We start from the raw sequence: 27,453 nt of genomic DNA on the forward strand, positions 1-27,453 counted from the left end.
CCCTTTAGATTTGGTTGAAAAAGAGTTTTAAGCTTGCATAACCTCAATGAGAATTTGTTTAACTAATCAAAGCATAAGCTTTGGAGTTGGGTCTAAAGAAGCTTGCCTCCAAAGTTCTTAATTAAGGTTTCATAAATTTTGTCAAAGTATGATGTAATGGTATATGATGTGTTTCAAATAACTATACTTTTAGCTTTTATCATATTTCTTTTTATTCTCATCTTTGATTATATATTTGTAGGCACCCGCCACTTTAGCTTAAAACAATTAAAGCAAGGACTTTAGAACTCAAATTTTCATAAATCTCACAATTTTATAATAATAATAATATAATTAATTATATTACAAATATGTAAAAATAAGATAATTGATAAGATATCTATCTATTCTTAATAAGAATCTATTTTCTCTCATTTCCACATCTCTAGTAATTTTCAACTATTTATCTCATTTTTCATTAAAAATATCTAAAAGTTAAAATAATCAATAAAATGGCATATTCTCTCAATCCCATAATTATGTTTCTAATAAATCTCAATTTTTTATCACTTTTCAATTCTCATAATACTATTAATTCTGAACTATTTTTCCTATTCTCAATCAACTAAAAATAATATATATTTAATGAAAACTTCTTTCTTCCTTAACTTCAACCAAAAAAAGTCTCATTTTCTTAATTTTAATAAAAAAATGCCTCATTTGAATATTTAGTTTTGGCCTTTGAAGACATTAAGCCATTATTGTTTGTAGGGTTACGTAAAATCAATTCAAATCGAATCAAAGTGAGTTCATTTTTTTTCGGTTCTATTAGATCGATATTCAATTATATCAGTTAGTTAAGTTAGTTAAAATGGTATTATTAGTTTGGTTTTCTGTTTGAAATTTTTCCAACCAAAGTAATCGAACTAACTAAAACTCATATAACTTATATACTAAAAGATACTTTAAACTTCTTGAAATGTTGAAATTTTAAGACTATTATTGTTGGTTGTTGTATAAAATGTTGTTAAATGTTGTGGAATGCTGTTAAATTTGTTTGAGTATGTTAAAATTCATATTTAAATGTGTTCATTAAATTTTGAGAAAATGACCTTAAAGTGTTCAAGTTCGATTTTTGATGACCGAATCGAATTAACCGAGGTAGTTCGATGTTTGGTTTTTCATTTACTAAAGGTACTTCGGTTCAGTTTCAATTTTTTCGTAACATGAATTTGGTTTGTTCAATTTTGAGATTTTTAATACCTATTGCACAACCTTATATATTTTGTAAGAAATAAAAACCTATCCAATAGATCTTACAATTTTCATATATCAAATGAAACCAAGTATAAGCCAACAAAGATATTAAAAGTTTAACCAAGTAAACCAATGTAATTTACAGATTGTTTATTGTCAACCATTTGTAATGATAATAAACTTTGTGTCTTGAGAAACAAAAGGTAATTTTGCTTCAAAAACTTATCATATGACATCCTTATCCCCGTCAGTCTAACCCTGGTAGCCAAATTGTAGGTAGGAAATATGCTAGTTGTTGGTGTATTTTCAAAATCAAAGACTATGTTACATAATAAAAAGTTATCTTAGTTCAAAGGTTATGTCACATAAAGTGACATAGTGTGACTATTGGATTGTAGATAGGTTTGCAAATGAATGGTTATGTCTCTTGATAAAATAATATCTAAAAGTTATCAAACAAATTGAAAAAACATCATAGCTCAAAAGTTTAAATATAAAAAGTTATTGTTTCAAATTATAACTCAAAGATTATGTTTTATGGAATGAATAGTTATCTTTTCATAAGATGATTATTGAAACAATACTTTTATCTAAAGGTTGTGTCTTGCAAAATGTAAAGATATCTTTTAAACAAAATGGTGTCTTAATTAAAGAGTTATGTCATTGGAAAAGAAACACTTGCAAGCCTATACAAAGGGCTTGTTGCCAACCATTTTGAAACATCAAATCAAAAATAAAATAAGAGCAAAAAAATCAAGAGCAAGAAAAGTGTTATGTTCTATTAACACAAACACTTAAGTTCCCATCAACTACAAAGGCATCCAAATTCTTTATAATTTACTTGCTGCAGAAAGTAGGTTTTAAGGTTGAACAACTTTGCAAACCCTCAAGTGTATTTAGTGGTCTACACTCATAAAATGCAAGCCGAAGTTAGACATCGATTTCATTGTATCCCTAAGACTATTACCATTATTTTCCTTTGCATACTGAGTGGTGGAGGTGAAATAAGTTTTAAAAATAATGTCTATTAAAAGGTTCACGTTGAAGTCAATTTTACCGGTTTCTTAAATTCTATATAAACCCCATTTGCACCAATAATTTTAAAACTTATTTTTTGTGGTGTTGGAATTCAATGGCTTTCTTAAAAGTGATGCACCAACATCATCAAGCTAGATCGCTTTGAAGGAGGAAACTTTATTCATTGGCAAAAGTTGGACTGATTTGATGGTGACAAAGAATGTGACAAAATGGTTCCTTATAGGATTACAAGATAAGTTTTTTTCCGTACTTAATATGCATGATATTGAATTTGACATGCATGGAAAACGTATATTGGTTAGAAAGAAGGATTTTGTTATATTCATATCTGATCTTAAAATGAATAAGGTTATTATTGTGTCTTTTATAATTAACATACTTCTCATATTATGGAAAGACACTTAGAAAACTCTAAAGTATAAGAAAGAAAATATGTCTCTCGAGGACCTTGATAATCATATTCAAATAAAAGAAGAAAGTTGCAACCAAGAAGTAGTTATAAACCAAATGAGAAAGATAAATATCTTAAAGTAAACCATCGTGAGTTGATGAAGGTCCATGTGATGGAAGACACAAGGCATGGGCATGTGGCATTCCTATTATACATTAAGGTATAATGATGCTAATATGTAAATATCATCAAGGTCAATGTGATAAGTGCACATGTAGCATTCTTATTATACATTAAGGTATAATGATGCCAATATGTAAATACCATCAAAGTCTATGTGATAAGTGGACATGTGGCATTCATATTATACATTAAGGTATAATGATGCCAATGTGTAAATAACATCAAGGTCCATGTGATAAGTGGGCATGTGGCATTCTTATTATACATGAAAGTATAATGGTACCAATATATAAATTTAACATCTTGATATATGGTGCATTCTCAGTTTTATCATCAAAGGCATAATAGCATAATATAAATATTCAATATCATTGGTATGGCATTCCTATTATGCAACAAAAGTACAATGATGCTTGTGTGAACATATACCTTGATATGTTAATTTGACATTTCGATTGTATATAATGGTACAATGAGGTTAATTAAAGCAAAAGGGAATGTGTGTAAATTTGCAAAGTCCTCGTATGGATTAAAAAAAATGCTTAAACAATGGCAGTAAAGTTTGATAAGATTGTCCTAGCTAATGGCTACAAGATCAATCAATCTGATAAATATGTCTATTATAAGTTCCAAGTGCCATTATTTGTTTATATGTAGATGATATGTTAATATTTGGTACTGATTTAGAACAAGTGAAAGATACGAAAAGGTTCTTGTCAAAGAATTTTGACATGAAAGATATAGGTATAGCGGATGTTATTCTTAGTATAAGAATAATGAGAGACAATAATAGCCTAACATTGTCTTAATATCATTACATTGAAAAGATTGTAATGAAGTATGGTAAGTTAGATTGTATGCCAATGATTGCGCCTTATGATTCTAATTTAAAGCAAATATCTAACAAAGACAAGCCAATAGCACAAAATGAATATGAAAATAATTGGATGCCTAATGTATGCCTTGGTTTGTACAAGGTCAGATATTGCTTTTGCTGTTGGCATGCTAAGTCAGTTTACAAATAATTCAAGTAAAGAACATTGGTATGTTGTTCATAGAGTTCTAAGAGACTTAAAGAGTACAAAGAATTATGGTATTTGTTAGTCAAGTTTTCCTTCAGTTTTAGAAAAGTATACAGATGCTAGTTAGAACTCAAATAGAACAGATCATACTTCTACTATTGGTTAGATTTTTATAATTATAAGGGTACTATTTCTTGGGGTTCTAAGAAACAATCTTATCAAACAGACTCCATTATGGCAACTGAATTTATAGCTTTAGCATCTGCCACCCAAGAAGTGGAATGGTTGAGAGATTTACTCTATGAAATTTCATTGTGGCCTAAACCAATGGCACCAATCTTGATACATTATAACAATGAAGCAATTGTATCAAAGGCATGTAATCAAGCATACAATGGAAAGAGTCGATATATTGGACTTCAACATAGCATTGTAAGATAAAGAATTAATGATGGTATAGTCACTATAAGTTATGTGAGGTCTAGTGAAAATTCAACGAATTCGCTTACTAAAGGTCTTAAAAACACTTGGTAATAAAAACCTTAAAAGGAATGGGTTTCAACTAAATATCTAACTGTGGGAGCTCACCTTAACGCTTGTGGTCGACCTGCAAGTCTTGGGTATTGATCATTCTACCACTTGGATGATTGCAAGCACTAATTTATATTTTTCATCCCAAGGTGTATAGTGCTTAGTTCCCATAATGTGTAAGGTAAAGTTGAACAAAAGTTCTTAAGAGATCCATAACATGTATAGGTTAAAATACTATAATTATGGAGTACTACCGATAGGAGCTATCTATGTGAGTGGAATTGTGGTCACTTCTAGGAGCTAAAGGCTTGACTCTAGTAGTACTCATTAATGGATGCAAAACACAAGGCCATAAAACATGTTGGCAAAACATGATACGAAGTGAGCAAGGAAGTTTGTGTGTGTTTAGTGGCCCTGACCAGTCAAATGAAAAATCGATGGTTCAATACTTAGTCAACCACTTAATTCAGACTAGAACCAACCACACTCACTAAATAAATGTTCAAATTTATGAGGATGCCTTCATTAATGCACAAGGTTTCCAAAGTTGCTGGTATTTGAAAATTTTGAAAATGGTGAGGGTTTGCTGGTGTATTTTCAAAATCAAATATTATGTTACATAATGAAAAGTTATCTTAACTCAAAGGTTATGTCACATAAAATGACACAGTATGACTATTGGATTGTAAGTAAGTTTTATGTAAATAGCTATGTCTCTTGGTAAAATGACATCCAAAGGTTATGAGACAAATTAAAAAAACACCATAGCTCAAAAGTTTAAATATAAAAAGTTATTATCTCAAATTATAACTCAAAGATTATATTTTATGAAATGAATAGTTGTCCTTTCATAAGATGATTATTAAATTATCCTTGTGTCTTACAAAATGTAAAGATGTCTTTTAGACAAAATGGTACCTTAATGAAAGAGTTATGTCCTTGAAGAAAAAACACTTGCAAGCTTATATAAAGGGCTTGTTGCCAATCATTTTTGAGATATCAAATCAAAAAGAAAACAAAAGCAGAATAAAAGCAGAAAAATCAAGAGCAAGAAAAGTGTTGTGTTCTATTAACACAAATACTTAAGTTCCCTTCAACTATAAAAACATCTAAATTCCTTATAATTTACTTACTGTAGAAAGTAGGCTCTAAGGTCGAACAACTTTGAAAACCCTCAAGTGTATCTAGCGATCTACTCTTGTAAAAGTGTAAGATAAAGTTAGACATTGGCTTCAATGTATCTATAAAGCTATTCGTATTATTTCTCTTTGCATACTGAGTGGTTGGGGCTCAATAAGTCTTAAAAATAACATATATTGAAAGGCTCACTTTGAAATCAATTTTACTAGTTCCTTAAATTTCATCTAAACTCCATTTGCACTAACACTAGTTAGCTTTAAACCATCCATCATGGTTCAATGGCATTTACAAAGGAGATTACATATTTTTGTTTGTCACCAATAGAAAATGAGGGAACCTATTAAAAAATCTGCAATCAATTGAAGGAAAAATATGAACAAAGGAGATTGACTGAAAATAAAATAATTAAATTAAACCTTTATTCAAGGAAATACAGTGAATATGTGAAATTGTATATATGGGTTTGATTTACCAACTTCATTACATCAAGGGACAACATATTTTGCAGGTAACTAGAAAGGAAGTTTGGTCTTGTCACTGAAGGAAATCGTCCGCCACCGCGAGCCTTGCGGACCAGGATTATAGATACTTCTCTTTATCTTTCCAAAGTGAAGCTCCTCTTGCTGTTGATAGAGAGATTCTAAGGGAAAAAAAACGGTAGGAAGAATAAAAGATGGAAAATCAAACTTCAAACAGCCACAAAAGTAGACCGCTGGCGAAAAAGCAAAAAGAAGGGAGGCATGGGAGTTGCATGAGGCATAACTATGGGGCAATAAGATTTTGATTGGTTTTGACTTTCCAAGGTTCAAAGTTTACCATGGCAGTCTTGGGACATAAAGCTCCCAACACTGCCATAAGCAGCTCCTCTTCCTCGATCCCTGATGAGGCTAAGACTCATCCCTAGATGCCATATTTTCATCGTTAAGCACTTGGTATTGTACACTGTGGTTCGCATCCTCAAGAAGTGGTGCAGGGACAGGATCCTTCTCACTATCAGAAAAAACAGTGACTAGGGTTATTTTGCATATGATGAAACAAGTTAATGATTTACAAGGATTAAACTTACGTCGTTGAATAGATGACGAGTCCAATGACTACAACTGCAAAAGCAAGAAAATATAGCCAATTAACCTGCAACGTGAATAATGAAATTTCTTCAGGTGACAGTACTTTCAAAGAAACCAAAGGCATTATGCTCACACTATAGTTATAGAAGTGCATTAATTCCCATAATTGATCATCCAGAATCAGTGGGGAATCAATTTGAAAACAGTACCTGCTGGTGATAGAAAAGGATGCGAACGACAACTGCCCACATATCAGACGTGAGCAGAGAGAGATTAAACATTGTGGCCCCACTCAACTGCGAGTAAAATACCTCCCATTAGTGACTGAAACCATGGATGTTTCTTATAGAAGGTCATCTCTACAAGTAGAGGCAGCTTCATTATTTATTTGTAGTTGCATTATTAGATCAGCTGTCCTCTTTTCCCTTCATATAGCCATGAGAATGGGATGATGAAAAAAATGATGATTACAGTGGAAAGAAATACACATTCCTAAATAAACTTCACATGATGTTGAGTATTATCCACTGAACCATTACATTCACGTTGTTTAGAATTCATTAGAAAGGACATGGCTGCAAAGCAAATCAGTCCAAATAACAAAGAAATTCACCTTTAGAACGAAGGGCGTGATTGAGTAGAACATGAAGCCTGACAAGGTGTATCCGATTGCGGCAAGCATCTGCAAATAAAAAATAACATAAAAGGACATTTAGGCAGAATCACAATGCAATGGAAACGAAATAATGGGAACAATCATCTGGAACTCCTACAATGCAATGGCTAAATCACAATGCCTTTCCTTTTCAATCCCATTTGAAGCTTGAGTGCAAAATGCAACATTATCTACAGTTAAATTATTGCACTGGATCAAGCGTTTTTCTTTTTTCCTCATTAATATTTGTCATCCCCTAAAGTCAACGTACTTCACTACTCCAAGTAATTGTTGCTGGCTTAAGTCTTTTAGAAAGCATAGAGGGTAATATCATAACATCAAACATTATGAAGCAAACTGATTGCTCTTTCAAGTGTCTGCATGATTGGATTTAACTTGTAAATCAGGTGCTTCTTTATACATTTAACTTTTATATCCTTCATTTTCAGGAATCTCCACCAGCACTCATCAAGAAAAGAAAGAATAAATTGTTTGTGTGCTAAATTCTTAAATTTGTCCTAACAGAAGGAACTGGCACTTCTGATAAGCGGAAAAAGCTATGGCTAAAGACATGGTTTTGTGAAAGAAAACAAGAAAATGGATTACCCTACAAGAATAGATTACTTACAATGTCTGTAGACCACGTTACTGATTCCAGGCTCTTTAGCTCAAATATGGATCTAAGAGAAGATTATGGAATTAAACAAATATTATATTTAATGTCTATAGAACGATAGCATGTAAGATAGTTGAGAGGAATACAGAGTTTCAGATGCATTGAAAATTAATATAAGTATCATATACTGCCTAGAAGAAAGGATACAACTCAACACCACTCACTAGCATGCCAAAAAGACCAAGCATGGAAATCACCTCAACACGGTCTTTTTTCTTAACACAAAATTCCTGCAATTTAGAAATGAAAAAGAAGTGAAGTCAAATGATCAAAGAACGTAACTTTTGAAGGATCAAATCAAATCTGGCACCGGTGATCTTGGACAAGAAAAATAGAAGCAGATCACTGAGATTAAAAATCTTAGCTCCCCTGGTTTATCCCACTAACATAAAAGTTCCCCTTGGAGAAATAACTGATAGAGTAAGAGTTCAGAGATTAACCAACCTCCCCAACATTGCTCATGGCAAAGAAGAGTGTGCCAGAAATGACAAGTGCATCTCCCAAAAGAGGTTTTGAACCACCTGAAAAATGGGAATGTGACTGAGAATGAGATATCATATTATTACTAAAGTTATTGATGCAAACAAACAAGTAGCTAAGTGCAGAAAAAAAGAACTGCTTCCATTAATGGCACAATTACGGATCAAAGCATCCATAAAGAAACACCAATCAAAACTAATACTTTAGAACATTATCCAGAAAATGGACAGAGACCAGAGTGAGAGTAGAAAGAATTTTACCTCCACCACCCACCCCAGCATCAGAGAGGAGCACTAGACCAAGACCAAGCACACAGAGAGCTGCTCCAAATAACTGCCATAGAGAATATCTGGTGCCTATGAAGATATACGTAAGAATAATTGCCCATACTACGGTCCAGCAGTCCAACAGTGTTACACTAGTGATTGAGGAGAATTGGAATGCTTTATTAACTGCATAAAAGCAAAAGGAAGGCTCTTCATTACGGTGATTGACAATTCAGTATAATTCAGGTAATATCTATCCAAATCAAACCAATCTACCATTATTTTTCTATTCAAAACATGCGCTATGACAAAATCAGCTGAACTTCTTAATTATTGATGAACTTTGTGAATTACTTTAAGGAAAATAATTTGCTTGTAAGTTCATACACAGATAAATATATGTGATGGAAGATGCAATGTGTGAATCAAAAGTTTCCCAATCCAATTATCCTACAGATATCTCACTTACAACTAAGACTGTGAGTCTTAACATGCCATTCCTTATATGCAGCTTCCTCTCCATGGCATGACTCAAATCAGTACTTATAATTCGAATAGTATTATATACCACATTAATTTCTAATTTGTAACCAGTTATAAGCTATCTATCCCAATGACCTCAACCTTCATATGGTTTACAATTCCCAGCTTACAGATTCTATATGCAGACTGCAGACACATATTTACTTTATGTTTTTCACCTCTTAAATTAATCCTTCATGCACGACTAAGGCCATAGGCCATGGCATGTATGTGTTTTGAGAGAATATGAGATGTGAACAACTAGTAGTCTAGTGCTCACCGAGGTAATTTCCTTGAACATCAACAAAACCGAGGGCCAGATACCAATACCAAGGAATCTGCAAACAGAGATTCAAGTTTCTTCACCAATTCTAAGCTTGATTACTATTTAAAGGTTTAAGCAAAGAACAACAGAATTTTTTTTAAAAAAAAAAAAAAAACTGGTTGCTCTATGTAATATATTAATGCATATTACCACTACCTTTATCTTTTGCACAATGAAATGTCAAACAAGCCAAAAAAAAAAAAAGGAAAGACAAATCAGTTGGGATGGTTTTCTGTTTCTTTCTTCCCCAAATAAATAAATAAACAAATAAACAAATAAAATTACTTTAGTCTATTTTGTCATACAATGACAATATTCAGTTACCAGAAAAATGAAAATGTAATAGCATCCATTTGATTAGTGGAGTTGATAAGTGATTAATAGATGATTACCCTCAGCTTTTGACCCCTGTACAGCAAGATGCCACCATAAACCACAGCCAAAGTGAGGTAAGTGAAGGAAGACTGAGTGATAGGCGCATCAACACCTAAACAAATACCACCATAAACATAAGCATACAAGAATGTAAATACCAAATTTATGTGAACCTCCCAAAACCAAAATGGGAACCTAAAAGTAAACAAAAGCAGAACAAAGACCATGGAATCTAAAGTACTGGGGTTTAGTTGACTTTACCAAGACTGGCTATTAAGGAAGAAGTAAAGCTCATAAGTGCAAGAACAAAGGAAACAACTTGACCCAGAAAAAGTCTGTACAAATTGTTCAATGTTACATGGCTTTTGAACCAGCTGCCTGCAGCACTCCAGCTCATTTTCTCAAAATTTGTTTGAACCAAGTTCTCAAAAATGCTTGAAGCTGAAAAAGAAATAAATAGTCAAAGTAGGTCAGTTGGGTTACTGTCCTGGCCGTGAAAGCATAAGAAAAATGATGTTACATCAACGGATTTAAAAGCTGATTTTTTTTCAGTTCCGCATGCAGAGATCTGCATCTTAACTACCGTTCTTGGGTTCCTTGGAGTTTGGGAGCCTGAGAGCACGTTCCTAATAGGTTCGAGAGAGAACTGCCTCACCCAACTGTTACCGTTGGTAGTTGAAAGTCACCGTGTTTGCACCACGTGACACTGTCACTGACAAGAACTTGGATTTCTGAGCGGGAAACAAGATCTTTTCAGATTATATTTGCATGTTCAATTGATACGAAGTTATCGATAGTGATGTATATTAAATGATAACATAAGAGTAATATTTTCACAAAAATAAAAGATTGTTGTCATACATACCATCGCTAATATGATTAATATATAATTTGCAGAGTTGTGATTAATTTTTAATATTATAATATTAATTAGATATGCAACAATGCGTAACAATCACTCTTTTCATTAATTATTTAATATTATTAAATTGATACTAAATATTAAGATATGTTTGATTCGCAAAAAGTAATAAAAGTGAAATAAGCATTATCCAAATATTGATGTAAATATGTGTGATTTAACTTAACATATCAATTATATCAAATAAATATAATTTTTTAAAAAAATTAAACGTTTGAATTTTTATTTTAAGTTTAAAGTGTTTTACAGTTTACAAATTTTAATCTATGACTGAATATTAGTAAAGATAAAAATAATTATAATTAAAATTAGTAGTTGAAAAACCTTAATGTAAAACTATAAGAATTAACATAATAAATTATAAAAATAGAAAAAAAATTTCAAAATAGTGACGTAAATTTATGAGATTTAACGTAACAACTTAATTATGTTAAATAAACACAATTTTATAAAAAATTAAACATTTAAATTTTTATTTTCGAGTATAGAGTATTTACAGTTTTCGAATTTTAATCTATGTTGTCTACCTTTTCTAAACTTGTTGGTAGTACTAATTCAAATCTAGCAGAAATTCTAGCAATAAGAAAAGCCTTTTCTCTTTCTCGACATCCAGATGAAAGGATAACTTGACTCTCATCATCGAAAGTGATTCAAGTAATGCAATTAAATAGATCAAGATCTCTGGAGGATGAGGAAATGGCTGATTCATATCAAAAGATTTAAAGAGAAAATCAACTCATGGGATATCAATCACATCAAAACGGCGGCGAATCAAAGTGGAGATGATCTTGCAAAGAGTGGAATTCATCTGCAAAGTGAGGTGATTAGAGTGCTTTAGTAAGTTTCCTTACTCTGCCTTTTGTCTTGCCTTCATCTGGTATGATTTTTGATGATGATAAGAATGAGTTTGAGGTGTCTGATTTTGCTTGAGAATAGGCAATTTATCTTAATGTGTATTCATACTTTGAGGGGGGATTTTGTAAATGTTTGGATGTACAGCTCTATACAAGTTCTATCTTTTTCAACCCCATGGGATGATGGTTTTGGCTAGGGTTATGATGGTTGCCTTGGTTTCTTTTATTCTTTTGCTGAGGGTTGGCTTTGCTCTTTTTATTGTCTTTTAGGGATTCATAGGGTGATTTTTTGTTGTAAAAAATGGGTGTATAGTCCACCTTGCCAGTGCAAGCAGTGGGGTATAAATTTAAAGACCCTTCTTGCTAGAAAGACTATTTTTCATTCTTTCCTTCAGGTCGAAAACTTAAAAAAATATATATATATAAAGAATTGTGGTGAAACTTAGTATTTGAAAAGTCTTGACATAAAGCTGTAAAAATTAATATAAAATATTATAAAGATGGAATAAAAATTGTCAAGCTATTAATGTAAATGTGTGAGATTTAATATAACAAATCAATTATGTCAAATAAACATAACTTTCGAGAAAATTAAACATTAAAATTTTTTATTCTAGAGTTTAAAGTTTGTTACGGTTTACAAATTTTAATTTATGAATGAATAATAATAAGAATAAAAAAAATTATGATGAAAATTAGTAGTTGAAAGACCTTAATGTAAAACAGTAAAAATTAATGTAAAAAATTATAAAGGTGAAAAAAGAATTATCAAAATATTGACGTAAATATGTAAGATTTAATATAACAAGTCAATTATATCAAATAATCATAATTTTTGAAAAAATTAAATATTTAACTTTTTATTCTTGAGTTTAAAATATTTTATGATTGACAAATTTTAATCTATGGATAAATAATAGTAATGATAAAATAATTATAATTTTAATTAATAGTTAAAAATCTTTGACACAAAGTGATAAGAATTAATGTAAAATATTATAAAAGTGGAACAAGCATTAAAAAATGCATGAGATTTAACATAACAAATCAATTATATTAAATAAACATAATTTTTTGAGAAATTAAACTTTTAAATTTTTACCCTCAAGTTTAAAGTATTTTACGACTTACAAATTTTAATCTATGTAAAAACAATAGTAAGTATAAAAAGAATTATAGTGAAAATTTTAATTTTTACCTTGACATAAAACCATAAATATTAATGTAAAAAATTATAATGGAGGAATAAGCATTGTAAAAATATTGACGAAAATTTTTTATATTTAACGTAACAAATCAAATGAGTTAAAATAGATTTAATTTTTGTTAAAATTAAACATTTAATTTTTTATTATTGATTTAAAAATATTTAATGGTTTATAAATTTTAATTTATAAATGAATAATAATAAAAACAAAATAATTAAAGTTAAAATATTAATTTATTGAACTAATTTTTATTATAATATTTATTTAAAAAATTCTCAATAGTTAATATTTGTTACTCAAGAATATAATTGTAAATGACTAAATTTTCATAAAAATTCTATTATTCTCTTTGTTAGGTTTTTCATTTTAATTAATTTTTTGGCTAATTATTTCCTTTTGATTATCATATTTATTTATGTTGGGTTATATAATCTTTTTCTTAACCTATTTGTCAGGTAAATAGGTTGTACTTTTTTTCATTGATAAATGACTGAAAATAAACCCTTTAAATCTAATAATTTTTATTTGTAATCTTATTAAGGTTAATTTTACTATAGAATTTGCCAGTACACTAGATAATATTGTGAATATTGTTCTTGGCGAAAGCCAACGTTGTCATGAGACATGCTGTGTGCATAATACAAATTTCATCAGACATAATTGTCAATGGCATTCTAATAAACAGATTAAGATTTAAGATTAAAACCAAGATATTTAATCTTACAAGTAAAACAAATATTCTATGAAAACTTCACGGCTAAAGTCTGCTTTTCAGCAAGTTTTCGTTAGTTCAAGTTATATGCTGGTTGGTATTCATTAATTAGTTTGTCTACCTAAGTTTTTTTCCTGAATTATTCAAAAAATAAATAAATTTTTATTACATTCGGTTCGAATTTTTTATTTTGATTTTGAAATAAATAAACTCTTATCATTAATAATTAATTAATTATTATTAATTAAAATACTATTTATCATTTTATACTTATATAGTATTGACATAATATTAATGTAAAGGATGAAAATGTCACATGATTATATATTATTTTTTATTTTTATCCATTAAGACATGTTAATATGTCATTTTAGTGTCACGTAACATAACAAATAACAAGTAGCATTTTGATTAAGTAGTTAGTCAATTGAGAGACTTATTTGATTCAAAATAAAAATATAAAATTTTGAGTGAATATAATAATAAAATAAAAATTTATTTAAATTTTTAAACAATTAAAAAAATTAAATATTATTCAAATTTAAATTAATTTTACCATATACATTATTAATCGCATGCTCTTTTTATTCATTTGAGTCATATCTTTTATTAAATGAAAATAACAGTTATGAGAGTCCAACGTTTGGTTCTTAATATAACATAATTAGTTCTTACTTTGAACGCAAAACTTTCAGGTTATAAGTAGAAATGTTGAAATGTCCGTCTCCTACCTTAAATTCAAATAAACCTTTTTAAACAAGACCCCAATTAAAATAAAAATTTTAATTTTAATTAAGTTTTATTACAAAATAAAAGAAGGCTGATTATATAAATTTAAAACTAGTCGGCTATCCCAATTCATCATTGTAATCAAACCGACGTGGATAACCAAACAAAATTTTGCTTAATCATGTAAACTATCCACTAAAAAAATTGCATTTTCCCTTTTTTTTTTTTCTCTTTCTCTTTCAACAATTGATTTATGTAATGGTCCAATGATGCCAATTAGGTGGTCTTAACCCCAGCACGGCGCTGACACAGCAAAGCTCCATACATTGTCAAGACCCTCAATCATTAGCTGCTGAACCACGCCACAAATCGTGCACCCAACCGCACCACTGTCCCTCCCCGAATGCCGCGTCTTTCAGGCACGCATTATCCGACCAAAATAACTCCATCCAGCTAAGCTAGCCCCGCGAACATTAACCACATCAGCAACAAGACAACAACCCCGAATTTCATTTTAAAAATCTTTAAGAAGAATCAATAAAGTATTTTAAGTTTTCCACCCATTTTGTTGTTAAAAAATTATTATTTATTAGTGTCGTTAAAATTTTATAACCCACATCCACCTACCCACAAAGAAAAAACAACAGGACCACCTGAGGGGGAAAAAAACTCTTAGTAATTGATAAACCCAAAACCGATAAACCGCACAGAACCTGCCACGTGTTAAACTAAACAGGTAGGACTCAGGATCATTAGCACGCGTGTAATTTTAATATCTCTTCCCTTCTTTATTTTCTTTGTGCATGAATTTCCGTGGCCATTTTTGATTTGCTGCAATTAGGATAACCACAGGGGGTCTTCGGCCTCGGCCTTTTACCCGCCAGCCTGTTCCTTGAGATATTTCCTATTTTGTTTATCTTTTTAAAAAAACACAATTATAACAAGTAAATTAAAAAATTTTAAAAAATTATTGATTATTATTACTCGTTTTTTGTCCCCTTTTCGTCGTTGCTTCCTCCTCGTCCTCTTTATCCTCCCCCCCTCCGCTCCCTCGTTAATATTCTTTCTTCTGACTCTTTCTTTTTCGATAATTCTTTCCTTTGTTCAAATTCTCCTTTTTCTCTGCTTATTTCTTTCCTTTCAGCCTTCTCTGTAAGGTACTTCATCTGCTCTCCTTTGATTCTATATTTGTATTTTCTGCTAATTCTATAATATTTTCAGTCATTTTTTGATAATTTGTCTTTTAGATCTTGCAGATCTGATCTCAAGTAAATTGAATTTTGCAAGAAATTTAACAGATCGAGAGATTTGAAAAAAAAAAAGATGGCGGAGGAGCATAGATGCCAAGCACCGGAAGGCCACCGACTTTGCGTCAATAACTGTGGCTTTTTCGGAAGTCCGGCGACGATGAATCTTTGCTCTAAATGTTACAGAGATTTCCGCCTTAAAGAACAACAAGAAGCTTCTTCGATCAAATCTTCTCTTTCTTCTTCTCCTACGTCTTCGTCAACGGTCGTAGAGTCCGTTTCACATGTTCCTCTTTTGACTCTCCCTGATGTCAATGGAGAATCTCCGGTTCCGGCGGTTGAGATTGCTCCGGCGACAACTGAGCAGCGAACGCAGCAACAACCAAATCGATGCATGGTTTGCCGGAAGCGGGTCGGATTAACCGGGTTTAGATGCAAGTGCGGGATCACGTTTTGCGTGCCTCACAGGTACCCCGAGAACCACGGCTGTTCGTTCGATTTCAAGACGATTGGCAGAGAGGAGATCGCACGCGCAAACCCCGTGGTCAAAGCTGAGAAGCTGGAGAAGATTTGAGAAGAGGATGGAAAGCCATTAGATCCTTTGACTTTCGATGGAGGAATGTGAATTGTCAAACTCGTTTAGATCACGACACGTGTTCTGGAGGTGGTCCCCACAGTGCAGAGAACGATAATTGGGCTGGATAAAAATATTTTCATCTTAAAAAATGAAGTCTTTTTTTATATTTTAATTTAAGTGGCCTTTTAGTTTCTTCGCTTTGTAAAAAATGGAACCTTTTCTTTTAAACGACCTTTTCCTTTTTATCTCTATGGGTGGAAAAGTAAAAAGTAAAAAAAACAAAAAAACAAAAAAATGGAATCGAAATTCTGTGTAGATTCTCTTATTTGAAGGTCTTATCAATTATTGGAGTGTAGCTGTGCTGGCAATGGCAAATCATGAAAAGCCCCGAAAGCGTTTTCCTTGAATGCAGTTGTCTTTCTTTTCGAAAAAAATTGACAACTTTTTGTCCTTTGGATGCCAATTTGCGATTCCATCCCTTTCATTTCATTTTTGCGTTTCATCTCTTTGATGACACCAAATAATTTCTGCATTTTGGTCATTCAGATATTTTTATTCCTTGAAAGGACAGTTAACAAAAAGGATTAAATTGCCAATAAATATTTGGTGATATGACATACAATTAATTGGATTTCTTCTAATTTAAAATTTGATGCATAATTATTTTTATTTTTATTACTTTTTAAATCAATACAATTAATTCTATTTTAAAATTTTTTGAAGTTTTATTTTATAAAGAATATTCTAATCCTTTTATTTTTAACGATAAGTTTTAAATTTTAAAATTTCAAATAAGATAACTGTGTATTAGATTTTCAATTTCAAAAAATAAATTTATATCAATTTAAATTACAAAATTTTTTTTGTATCATAACGTGGCAATTGATCCAATCATTGAAGATTTTCTTGGAATATTAATAGTTAGGCATCATCAATTATAACATATTATATCAATATATGTAATAAATATTAATAAATAGTATTTTTTATTAATAATAATTAATTAATAATTAATTATAAAAAATTACTTAATTTAAAATAAAAGTATAAGAGTTTAATTAGATGTAATAAAAAATTAAGTAATTATTTAAATTTTGTAAATAATTTAGGAGTTTTTTAGATATTATATAAAAAAAAGTTTAATTGTTTGATCAAGTATATATAGTTAAAATATTAAAAAGTAAATTGAATATGAAAAGGTGTCTTAGGTAAAACTTGAGAATTGTTGTAGTAGTATGATGAGTCCTTTAAATATTTGTTGATCTTTGCAATGTGTTGAACAAGGAAAATAGGTTATTTTTGTATAGGCAGAAGAAGAAGGAGAAAGGTTTGGTGTTTCCATACGATGAAGAAGAATTCAACTACAAACAATGAAATGACTCTTCATTTGTTTCAAGTGTCAACAGTTGGGAAGTTGAGGGATATGACGTTCCTCAACATGAACCCAAACGGGTAATCAAACGATAAGGATGAGGAAACAGGGCTTTGAAAAAGGCAAAGTGTTTTAAAACCATGGGCTGTACTGCAACGATTTCAAATATCTTTTTTCCACCGGCCTCCCCCTTCGAACAAGATAAGGATTTGGCACGTGAAATCAGCAATCAAGCAGCACGATTCATCAAAATTAGCCACTTGTTTTAGGATGGACATTACCCTTCTCACCAACTCAGCCCCACTTGTATTTCTATTCTGTCCTTTTTCTCAGGTAACCCTTCTCTTCTGAGAAATTGACATGTGTTTTTTATGTCCAGTTTGGTACTTCATAGCTCATCTTTGTTAACCTTCGACCCATCTCTTTCACCTGTATTCGGACAACATGATTTGGTCGACCCATCTCTTTCACCTGTATTCGGACAACATGATTTGGTTGTGGCTAAACTTTCTAGCCAAACCTCGTCGGCAACATATGAATCGGAATCATTGTTTCGGTGCCATGACCAATGTGCTCGTGTTTCGTCTAGTATTCTCAGCCGACCATGTCCAAAGCTTGGCTCCCTGTAAAACGAAAGTTCTGATGTAGGATTCTCAAACCTGCACATCAATTATGATCACATCAGGAACACAACATACAATATTCCTTTTTAAGTTTATATTTGTATCATTGTATGCATTGTTCTACATGCGATTAATGAATTACAACCTTGGTTCCATGTAGTAGACAACAGATTACAGTGCGTTAAAATGTTTTCTTCTCTCCCCTCTTAGCTACACGTAAAGGAAGTTGGACTAACTTGTATTGCTGAACTTGGGTCAAAGAGTTGGGTATTTTAAGAAGTAGGGACTGATTTTAGGACCTAGACTAGATCTATAATCCCCATTGTTATAAGGCTTTATGGTCGCTTATTTGATGGGCCAAGAGATGCCTCGATATGCATTGGGTCTAAATTCTAAATCTAGTCTGTCCTTAGTTATTAAGTACTCAAAGATTGCTTACGTTAACGCTAGTCCTTCTCGATTCCCTCCATCACCAATGGTTATGTAGACCGGGCCGCAGGGATCAGCTTTGTTGTCGTAAATCCTAGTCTGCAGCAAATTCAAAAGAAATCAATAACTAGGTGTCCAAAACAATAAAATAATATTATTTTATTAGACTGCTTATGGTTAGACTGCTCACGAATGATATCAGATATATAATAAATAACCATTTTAAACTTTTAACACTTTCCCATACTATAATAGGCATTATTTACATTTATATGCTGAAGTTTACCAAAGCTAGCTTTTGCGTGTAAGCAAAATAGAACATGAGAAGAAAAAGAGTGTCTTACAAATCGTTCATATGCATGAACATGCCCGGCAAACACCACGTCCACTCGTGCCTTATACAGCAAATCTTCCATAGCTTTCCTCATGCTTTCTCCTTCTCCTTTATGAGCAGAATTGGTATTATACCATGGCGCATGCAGAAGCACAACAATCCACGGCGTCTTCGTCCTATCAACCTTACCCAAATCAGCTTCAAGCCACTTGTATTGAGCTGAGGTCTCATCAAAATCCGTGTAAGACCCTAGCATTATGATATGGGAACCTGCAACATCAAATGAATAATACAAATTTGAGGTGGATCCACTCTCTTGGTGTGGCATTAGCCAACGAGCGTTATAGGCTTTGAAACCGCGAGGGTAGATTATTGGGAAAATCTCAATCTCATGGTTCCCTTCCGTGACCATCCAGGGGCGGCGGCTAGCGTAAGGCTCGACCAGGCGGCCAAACGAGTCCCAAAGCGGTTGTTGGGTATCTGCATAAGATAGATCACCGGGTAACAAGAATACATCGTAGTCCTTGCTATGGACTTGTGCTAAAGTTGATGCAGTCCATTCTGTCTGTCCAAGATCGCCTGTAAAACAAATTAAGCTGGTGGTCAGAAATGCAATTTCATCATAACTTTTGTTTATGTATCACACCGAAAATGATGCTACTAGTACAATTAGTTTGCTTTACTCAAACAAAAGCAAAGATTTTGAAGTGGATCTTGCTATCTAAATACCTGCATCCACATAGCTTTTGGGTATTTTGAATGTCCTTACATGTCAATGAAATAATTAACATATTATATATAATTTTTATATAGTGATGAAGTCATGATGTGATAATTGGGAAATATGCATTGATTAAGGTAATATTTAAGAAAAATGTTATAAATTAATGCATTATTGAATTTGATAAAATTGTGCATTAAATACAAAAATGTTTCGTAAAGTAAAAAATTAGTTATCCTTAACTAATATTTATAGGTAGGCATTAATTCTTTTAAAGTTTTTGGGTAGACATGATGCATATAATATTAAGATTTTAAAAATCATAAAAAAATGATTTTCAAGAATTTATCTTTGCAACACGGTTGGGAATGTTCCACGTTCCAAGATGTTTTGAATTATTTATACATAGGGACTTGGATTATGCAAAGCGTACAATTCACATACACATAAGAATTCTTAAAATGTACTTTGTGCTTTTAAGGTTCCTTGCCTTGATGAGTCTCATAAGTTTTCTTTTCCTATATTTGTATACTCTTCCCTTTTTTCTTTTTGAAAAAAAAATACAAAATAGACAAACAATTCTGCCAAGTTTAGTGATAAAATTAGGTATATGCATGTTTTCTTGGTTGGACCTATAAAGTCACACAAGAAAAGCCAAGCCATAGACATCAGGTTTCCAAGTTATGCTGCAAACATATGAGAAGTCGCTTCCCAGATTATGTCTGCTAAATTCTAAATTTGCTAGCCAAATAACTACCCCATAGATAAAGTGTGCACTATTGCTTTTCCTTGTAGGGGACTTTGCGTTTGCTTAAAGCACCAACCCACTTAACCAACTTCCCCAAGAAAGCAGACAGGACTGGGACATCCTACATATGCAACTATAAAATAACATAAGCATAAGAATGTGCATATCATGCAGAAATCATCAAAAGTTCAACCGATTATGTTTTCTTCTATATGAAAATGATCAATCAAGATTTCAATTATGGTTTGATTAGTTTGCTGTAATTAAAAACCATTGCATTGCATTTCTTTATAATTATTATTCATTTAGCATATTGGTGCTCTCATCCGGATCGTTAAAGCCACTTACCAACCACAACAAATTCAATAGGAAAAGTAGGCGGAGGTGTCTTGAAGGAAAATTCAGGGCCATGCCCACCACATCTATAGTAATAAGTCGTTCCTGGCTCCAAGGGCCCAATCTTAACATGATGTATCTTACCGGAGCTGTAAAAGAAGTAATGATATGAGGTTTGCTCTCCTACGGCCATTGCATTATATCTACCGGAAACCTTCCCATATTCTACCTTCGACGGCACGTCTTTATCCTCTGTAATCCATGTAATTCTCATCTGATCTTTGCCTACAAGAGAAATATGTACCTACAATAATTGACACAAACACAATACATGTAAAATGAGGATATGTGGTTTTTATTGTCGAAATAAATGGATAAGAAAATAGTGGTTTCAAAAAGACCTGTTGAGGGTCGGATTTGGACCGGTGATGTGGAGTGACGATAACCTTTCCAGGAGGCTGTCGGATATAATCGCTTTGCAAGGCGAGCGAGGTTTGAAAAGGGAATGGAGAGAAGAAGAGGATTGTTAAAAGGACAGGAAAGAAATGATTCTGCCATAATTTCTCCATCTTTAGCTGTTCATTAGCTGATGAAGGTACGAAGTACGTGAACAGGCTTGGAGGTTTAAAACAAGAAGGGACCCTAGGTTGAAATTTGAAAAAATGTAAACAATTAGATTGCAATGGCGTCAAGCAAGTCAATTGGAATATTGTTGGATATGCTTGCAGCAATGACCACATATTTTTGAGAGAAAACAAAAAGAAGGTTAATTAAACCCTCCCTCTCTGTATATATGCACCGCCTTCTTTCCTATGCAGCTTCTTTTGCCTCCCAAATTTGCTTGAGAGAATGAAAGTCAGAAAGAAACGAAGGAAAAGATTTCCTTTTAAAATGATAAGATAAATGAAGTTCTGATTATTTTTGTTGTATCAATATTTTGTTTTCTTTAAAACAAAGTAACCAATTATTTCTGGACGTATACCGCCCAATCATTAAAGTCACTGGAAAGATTTTTCCTAGTTAGAATAAGACGCTTTGTCTCCACGAGAGTAAGGCTGATAATTTTGGATCTACCATCCATATATTCTAGTAATTCACTGTTGAAGTTACATACCCAAAGATCCTTCAAATCTATATATTACGGTAAATAAATTGCAACAACTGGAGAATCTTGTATCAGGGTTTTTTTTCTGACTTTGCCAGCTAGCCTAGGACTGCACCGATGAAAGCCAAACCAATCACTAATCAATGATGATAATAATGTTATCAGTTCCTAAGTTTTCGGAGATGATAAAAATTTCATTGATTCTTAATTCGAGTTATTACCCATTGTCGAATTCTGACCAGCTTAATCACATGTTTCAGAGCATAAGAATCTTGGAACTGAAAATCGAACTTAATCATCCTCACAAGTAACTACTGGAATATGCTAAGCATCTGCTTGCAATATAAGCGGGATAAAAGATCTGCTTCCAATTATCCGACATTGGACCACTTATTTGTAGATTTTTTTTTTTGAGAAAGTTGTCATCGAATAATTGGTTTCATCAATTGTACAAGCTGGGATTTTAGGTCTAATCCAAGGAACTTGTGGCCATTGGCCTCATCGATTTAGTTGACCCGTGATGAACTAATATTCAAATAAAATAAAACAATCATTAAAAGCAAGAGATGATGTTCCTTACGAAAAAGATGAACTTGGGAGACTTTAGAGGGCAAATGAAGAGATTTTCAAAAATGATTGACGTGGCAAGATGTAGGTATGGGAACCTAACTGTTTGACCTGAATGAAGAGTCATTATCAATTTTTTTTTTAATTTAGATGCAATTGATTATCTAATTGAATATATTTTTTAATGAAATTCTAAACTTGATTTAAGTTTATTAAAAAAATGAATTTTGATTTACAAAATTAAATTAAAAATTGAGAGTACAACACCCTTGCGACAGTTTAAAGAACAATATTAATTAATATCTATGCTTTGGTGGAATTTAAAAATATTTTCTCATTTAAAAAACTTTAAAAAAAATTTGTTTCTACAGTTTTCCTTAAAAATCTTATCAACCGGGGTTTTCATTTATGAACAAAATTAACAGATTTTGTATATGGTGCAAGCATGAAATGAATGACACAATTTTTGAATTTTATTAAATAGGCCGAAATGAACATATTTGTGGGGGAAATTCTCCCAACACCACTTTTTGATTCCTCTCAACCTACGCTTTTTATCTAATCAGATTAGATTTTTCAAAATCACTCCCTATATATTTTCCTAGATTTATAAAAAAAAAAAGGAAAGGCCTAAAATGCCCAAAAATTCACCAAGCCAACCTCAGTTTCTTCTTTCTTTTCACCTCCTCTTCTTTTTCTATGGATTAAAACCCTAAAAATCTTCTAATTTTCTCAATTGTTTTGGGTTGTTTTGTATTTTTGATGAATTTTACTTATATATACAGCAATGAGCGTGTAGAATTGAAATTAATGGAGTTGAGTTGGTATTCTAGTTGAGCTAGTAAATCATAGGACCTAGGCTTTTCGTCACGCAAAGTCATCAGAGTCCAACGATGTATAATTCCTTGCAGCCTAAAAACTACCAGCTGGTCGCTACATAAAAGTTTTGTTAAAAAAAATTGCTAAAATTGTTAATCACTATAAAAAATAGAACTCTTAATTAAGTGTCTACCAACTCTATAGGTAAAGACTTCAGTTTCGCGTTCTGTAGTAATTTGAACTTTCAAATAGAATTTATTTTGGATTAAAAAATTTTAATCTGTTTACCACTCTAGACGCTAAAACTAATGTAAGCAAAATATGTACTTCCAGAGAAGTCAAGGTACAAGATTAATTGCTCACTGATATCAAACTTAAAAAAGTAATAACAATTGCAAGTGATATACATGCATAGGGAAATTAGCATGATTAAATGAGTATAATTATCATCAAATTAAGCAAATCGATGAGATGAATACTTGGTTAATATGTTAGGCAGGGCAACGAGTCCCCGCAACTACCTATTATACTTTTGGGGCACGAAACAAAGCTAACCAGATTAGGCTCCATTAATATTTTAAGGAAAAAAAGAAAATAATATGATTATTTAAGGCAGGTTGAGTATTGTTTCCGGCATATAATGATTATGGATAATGTTACTTTCCGTACATGATTAAGTTAAGATTATATAAGAAAGAGAGTGACTTTAGCGGGTTTCATGTAAAATTACATTAGAAAAAAGGAAAACGAAAATTTACATACCAAATGAAATTAGAAATTTCTATAATTTCCCAAGCATTACTCCCTTCTTCTGGACAGCAATTTTGACACCGAAAGATAGGAGAGCAATGTGTTTCAGCTTGGAAACACTCAATCTAGTCTTATTGTTAAAAACTTGTCTTTGAGCTCTATGTGATTTGGATTGAAATAATAAAGCCGTGAGCGATTTCTCTTTCAATAATTCAACTTATTTCCTTGGTTTAGCAACTAATTTTATGTTTTCAATCAATCCAAATCTCAAATTTCCCTTTGTATCACATTTTAAATGGTAATTCAGGAACTTCTGACAATGCTTTGAAAACAAGTTAAACAGTCCCATTACAACTCTATCATCAGACTATTGAAGATTGTGTTATTCAAAAGGGATTAACCAAACCCAATACCCAATTTCAGCCCCTTCAAAGTCAACTTCATGTTTAATTAGGCGAATTAAACACACTAGGAAGTGCAAGAAAATGCTAGGTAGTACATATGGCCAAATTAACTTAGAAAAGGATTTTGAGGTACACTAACAATGGAAAAGTCAAGAGAAAATTTTATAGAAAACAACTCCTAATAAGTAGTTATACATAGTTCCTTACATTTACCTAGGTAAATCAAGTAAAGATATATACAAGCAAGTAAAAGAAAAAAAACTGTTATGAAATAAATCTAAAATAATAACTATAAGAAAAATATAAGAGAAAGTATTTAGATGGAAAGAAAGTATTTAGGGGAAGAGAAGAAATCTTATTAAAGTGTGTATACAAATGAACTAAGGAGGCCTATTTATAGGCAAATAACCCTTTTACAAAATAAAGATAACACTTAGAGATTAGATGGATTACAACAATCCTAATAGGCCTTTGAATGTTTTTTGTACTGAGAATAGGCAAATAACACAATGCAAATAACAAATAACACGGTTATAGGCAAATAACCGTGACATAATAGATATGCACACATAAATTCATAATAGCCCTTTGAATGTTTATTGTACTGAGAATAGGCCTCGTTAAAATCTTACTAAGAAAAAACTTCATGAAAAAATATCTAAGTAAAAAAAATAGTATATAATTCTTTTCAAGAATATATTTTTAAAATAATGTCTCATTAAAAATCTTACTAAGAAAAACTTAATGAGAAAACCTTGATGAAGGAAAAAAGTACAATGCATAGTTTACTCTCCTTGATGATTGTATTATTTAAGATATTTACAATGACACATTTAAATATTTTTTACTAATTTTTTCAAATGTTACAGTAAGAAGGACTTTGGTAAATAAATCTACTAAATTGTTACTTGAACGAATTTGTTGAACACTAATATCACTTTTCTCATGGAGATCAAGAGCGAAAAGAATTTTTTATGAAATATATTTTGTTGATTGCCTTTAATGTATCATTTCTTTAACTGAGCTATGCAAACGGTATTATCTTCATGTAACATTGTTGGAATTTCCTTCTTTGTTAATAAGTCACACGTTTCTTAAATATGTTGAGTTATAGATTTTAACCAAATATATTTACGACTTACCTCATGAATTTTTAAAATTTTTACAAGGTTAAAAGAAGTAGCAATTATAGTTTATTTTACAAAATGTCATGAAATAGCTGTACCTTCATATGTGAGAAAGTAACTTATTTAGGATCAAACTTTATGTAGATAAGATAAATAGCATGCATCCGTATAATCAATTAAATCTGATTTTCATTACCTCTGAGTAATATAAGCCCATGTCCATTATTTTATGAAGATATCGAAGCATATATTTAATTCAATTCCAATATCTTCGAGTTAGAAAAAAATTATATCTTGCTAATAAATTTATAGTAAATAATATATTATGTCATGCATTGCTAGTAAGATATATTATTGCTCCGATTGTATTAAGATATAACACTTTAAGACTAGAAAATTCTTTATCATCCTCATGAGGTCAAAAATGTTCCTTTTTCACATCTAATAATCTTACAACTATTGGTGAATTTAATAAATGTGTTTTATATAGAATTGTCTTAGTACTTTTGTTATATAATTTGATTAAGAGACAAAAATTTTATTTGTTAAGTGCTTAATCTGAAGACCCAAACAAACGTTATTTTTTCAAGATTTTTCATCTTAAATTTTTTCTTTAAGTAATTCATAGCTTTTGATAACTCTTCAAGAATTCGAATAATATTTATGTCATCAATATAATAAGCAATTATGACAAATTCAGATCTAAATATTATTTTTATAAAAACACATGGGCATATAAGATCATTTTTATAGCATTCTTTTAACAAATATTCAATAAGATGATTATACCACATGCATCTGGATTGCTTGTAATCCATATAAATATTTATTTAATTTGATCAAATAAATTTCTTAGGAATTGTGTGCTTCAAGCAACTTAAATTATTCAGAGATTTTCATATAGATATCGATATCAAGTTAGTCATATAAATAGGTTATAGCTATATTAATTAAATGCATTGCAATCTTCTCATGTATTGTAAGACTAATTAAATATAAAAATGTAATTGAATCCACCACAAAAAAAATGTCTTTTCATAATCAATATTAGGTCTTTGGGTAAAATCTTTTACAACAAGTCATGTTTTATCTCTAACAATCTTATTTTTTTCATTTGATTTTCATGTAAATACCCATTTATATCCCACTGGTTTTACACAATTTGTTGTATTGATTATAGGTCTAAAAATTTCATGTTTTACAAGTAAATTCAATTCTGCCTTAATTGTATGGATCCACATTGGCCAATCATTTCTATATCTACATTCTTCAATAGATGTAGGTTCAAGATCTTTATTTTTATTCCATAATATTGGATGCTACATTATATACAAAAATATCATTGACGTTTATTTATTTTGGTTCTATCTTTTCCCATCATGATATAATTTATTGAGATTTTTACATTTTCAATGATTTTAGATACTTGAATTTTTTCTGAAATTTTATTAATTATGTCAGGAGTTTCTTTTGAAGTTTATATTTCTTCTTTCTAACCATCTTGTATATTTGTTTCTTTTCTTTTTTTGAGAATTTTATCTTTAGAATCGATTAGTTTCTTACACTTTTAACATGCTTTGTCCTACAAGGATATCAATTTTAATAACAACATTTGCAACCGATATATGAGATTTAGTTATTCACTTTAGATTAATAAATGGGTCTGACAACTGATTTACTATATTTTACTAATGAATTATCTTTTAAAATTCAAGTTCACTTTGATTTGTGTAAGGATCAAAATTAAATAATGATAATGCATTTCAAGAAATTTCTTTTTCCAACTACTTATTTTCTTTCCCTAATATTGAAAAATCTATTTCATTAAAATAACAATCGGCAAACCTCACCAAAAATAAATTTCCTATTAATGATTCTAAATTTAATTATAGATAGAGATTTGTATCCACTATATTCCTAACCTCCTTTGAGGATCCATGTTTGTGCATTATGGTAGAGCAA

The 27,453-nt window shown here is 31.1% G+C and overlaps 3 protein-coding genes across 6 annotated transcripts; 1 reads left to right on the top strand and 2 right to left on the bottom strand.

The window, feature by feature from the left end:
• Nucleotides 1–5,932: 5,932 nt before the first annotated feature.
• LOC110420468 (uncharacterized) lies at nt 5,933–10,492 on the bottom strand. Its single transcript, XM_089784262.1, has 11 exons — nt 10,169–10,492; nt 9,925–10,019; nt 9,488–9,545; nt 8,680–8,871; nt 8,384–8,460; nt 8,087–8,169; nt 7,892–7,943; nt 7,222–7,290; nt 6,818–6,904; nt 6,608–6,672; nt 5,933–6,531 (listed from the first exon to the last, which is right to left on the bottom strand). The coding sequence occupies exons 1-11, from the start codon at nt 10,302–10,304 to the stop codon at nt 6,429–6,431; spliced, it is 1,017 nt and encodes a 338-aa protein (XP_089640388.1). The 5' UTR covers nt 10,305–10,492; the 3' UTR covers nt 5,933–6,428.
• Nucleotides 10,493–15,189: 4,697 nt separating this feature from the next.
• Nucleotides 15,190–16,481, top strand: LOC110420287 (A20/AN1-like zinc finger family protein). Of its 4 annotated transcripts, none has more exons than XM_021433546.2 (2): nt 15,190–15,489; nt 15,620–16,481. In XM_021433546.2, exon 2 carries the CDS (start codon nt 15,656–15,658, stop codon nt 16,151–16,153), a length of 498 nt encoding a protein of 165 aa, XP_021289221.1. In that variant the 5' UTR covers nt 15,190–15,489; nt 15,620–15,655; the 3' UTR covers nt 16,154–16,481. The 4 variants fall into 4 exon arrangements, with proteins under 4 accessions (XP_021289221.1, XP_021289222.1, XP_021289220.1 ...); XM_021433547.2 differs by having other exon boundaries at nt 15,631–16,481; XM_021433545.2 differs by having other exon boundaries at nt 15,192–15,489; nt 15,589–16,481.
• Nucleotides 16,482–17,473: 992 nt separating this feature from the next.
• On the bottom strand, nt 17,474–21,604 carry LOC110420242 (purple acid phosphatase 22-like). The gene is made up of 5 exons (XM_021433485.1): nt 21,121–21,604; nt 20,732–21,023; nt 18,925–19,493; nt 18,591–18,679; nt 17,474–18,187 (listed from the first exon to the last, which is right to left on the bottom strand). The coding sequence occupies exons 1-5, from the start codon at nt 21,457–21,459 to the stop codon at nt 17,917–17,919; spliced, it is 1,560 nt and encodes a 519-aa protein (XP_021289160.1). The 5' UTR covers nt 21,460–21,604; the 3' UTR covers nt 17,474–17,916.
• Nucleotides 21,605–27,453: the final 5,849 nt, after the last annotated feature.

Source organism: Theobroma umbraticum, unplaced genomic scaffold (assembly GCF_002168275.2).
Source record: "Theobroma umbraticum cultivar Fairchild unplaced genomic scaffold, ASM216827v3 scaffold_86.0, whole genome shotgun sequence".
NCBI classification, from domain to species: Eukaryota; Viridiplantae; Streptophyta; class Magnoliopsida; order Malvales; family Malvaceae; genus Theobroma; species Theobroma umbraticum.

Excerpts from the sequence above, each read along its gene's own strand:
- LOC110420242 (XM_021433485.1), bottom strand. The coding sequence starts at position 21,459 with ATGTGGTCATTGCTGCAAGCATATCCAACAATATTCCAATTGACTTGC. Across the intron at positions 19,494-20,731 it reads TATTGAATTTGTTGTGGTTG|GCGATCTTGGACAGACAGAA; the intron begins GTAAGTGGCTTT and ends TTTGTTTTACAG. Across the intron at positions 18,188-18,590 it reads CGAGAAGGACTAGCGTTAAC|GTTTGAGAATCCTACATCAG; the intron begins GTAAGCAATCTT and ends ATTGATGTGCAG.
- LOC110420287 (XM_021433546.2), top strand. The coding sequence starts at position 15,656 with ATGGCGGAGGAGCATAGATGCCAAGCACCGGAAGGCCACCGACTTTGC.
- LOC110420468 (XM_089784262.1), bottom strand. The coding sequence starts at position 10,304 with ATGAGCTGGAGTGCTGCAGGCAGCTGGTTCAAAAGCCATGTAACATTG. Across the intron at positions 10,020-10,168 it reads TTCCTTAATAGCCAGTCTTG|GTGTTGATGCGCCTATCACT; the intron begins GTAAAGTCAACT and ends GTATTTGTTTAG. Across the intron at positions 9,546-9,924 it reads ACAGGGGTCAAAAGCTGAGG|ATTCCTTGGTATTGGTATCT; the intron begins GTAATCATCTAT and ends CTCTGTTTGCAG.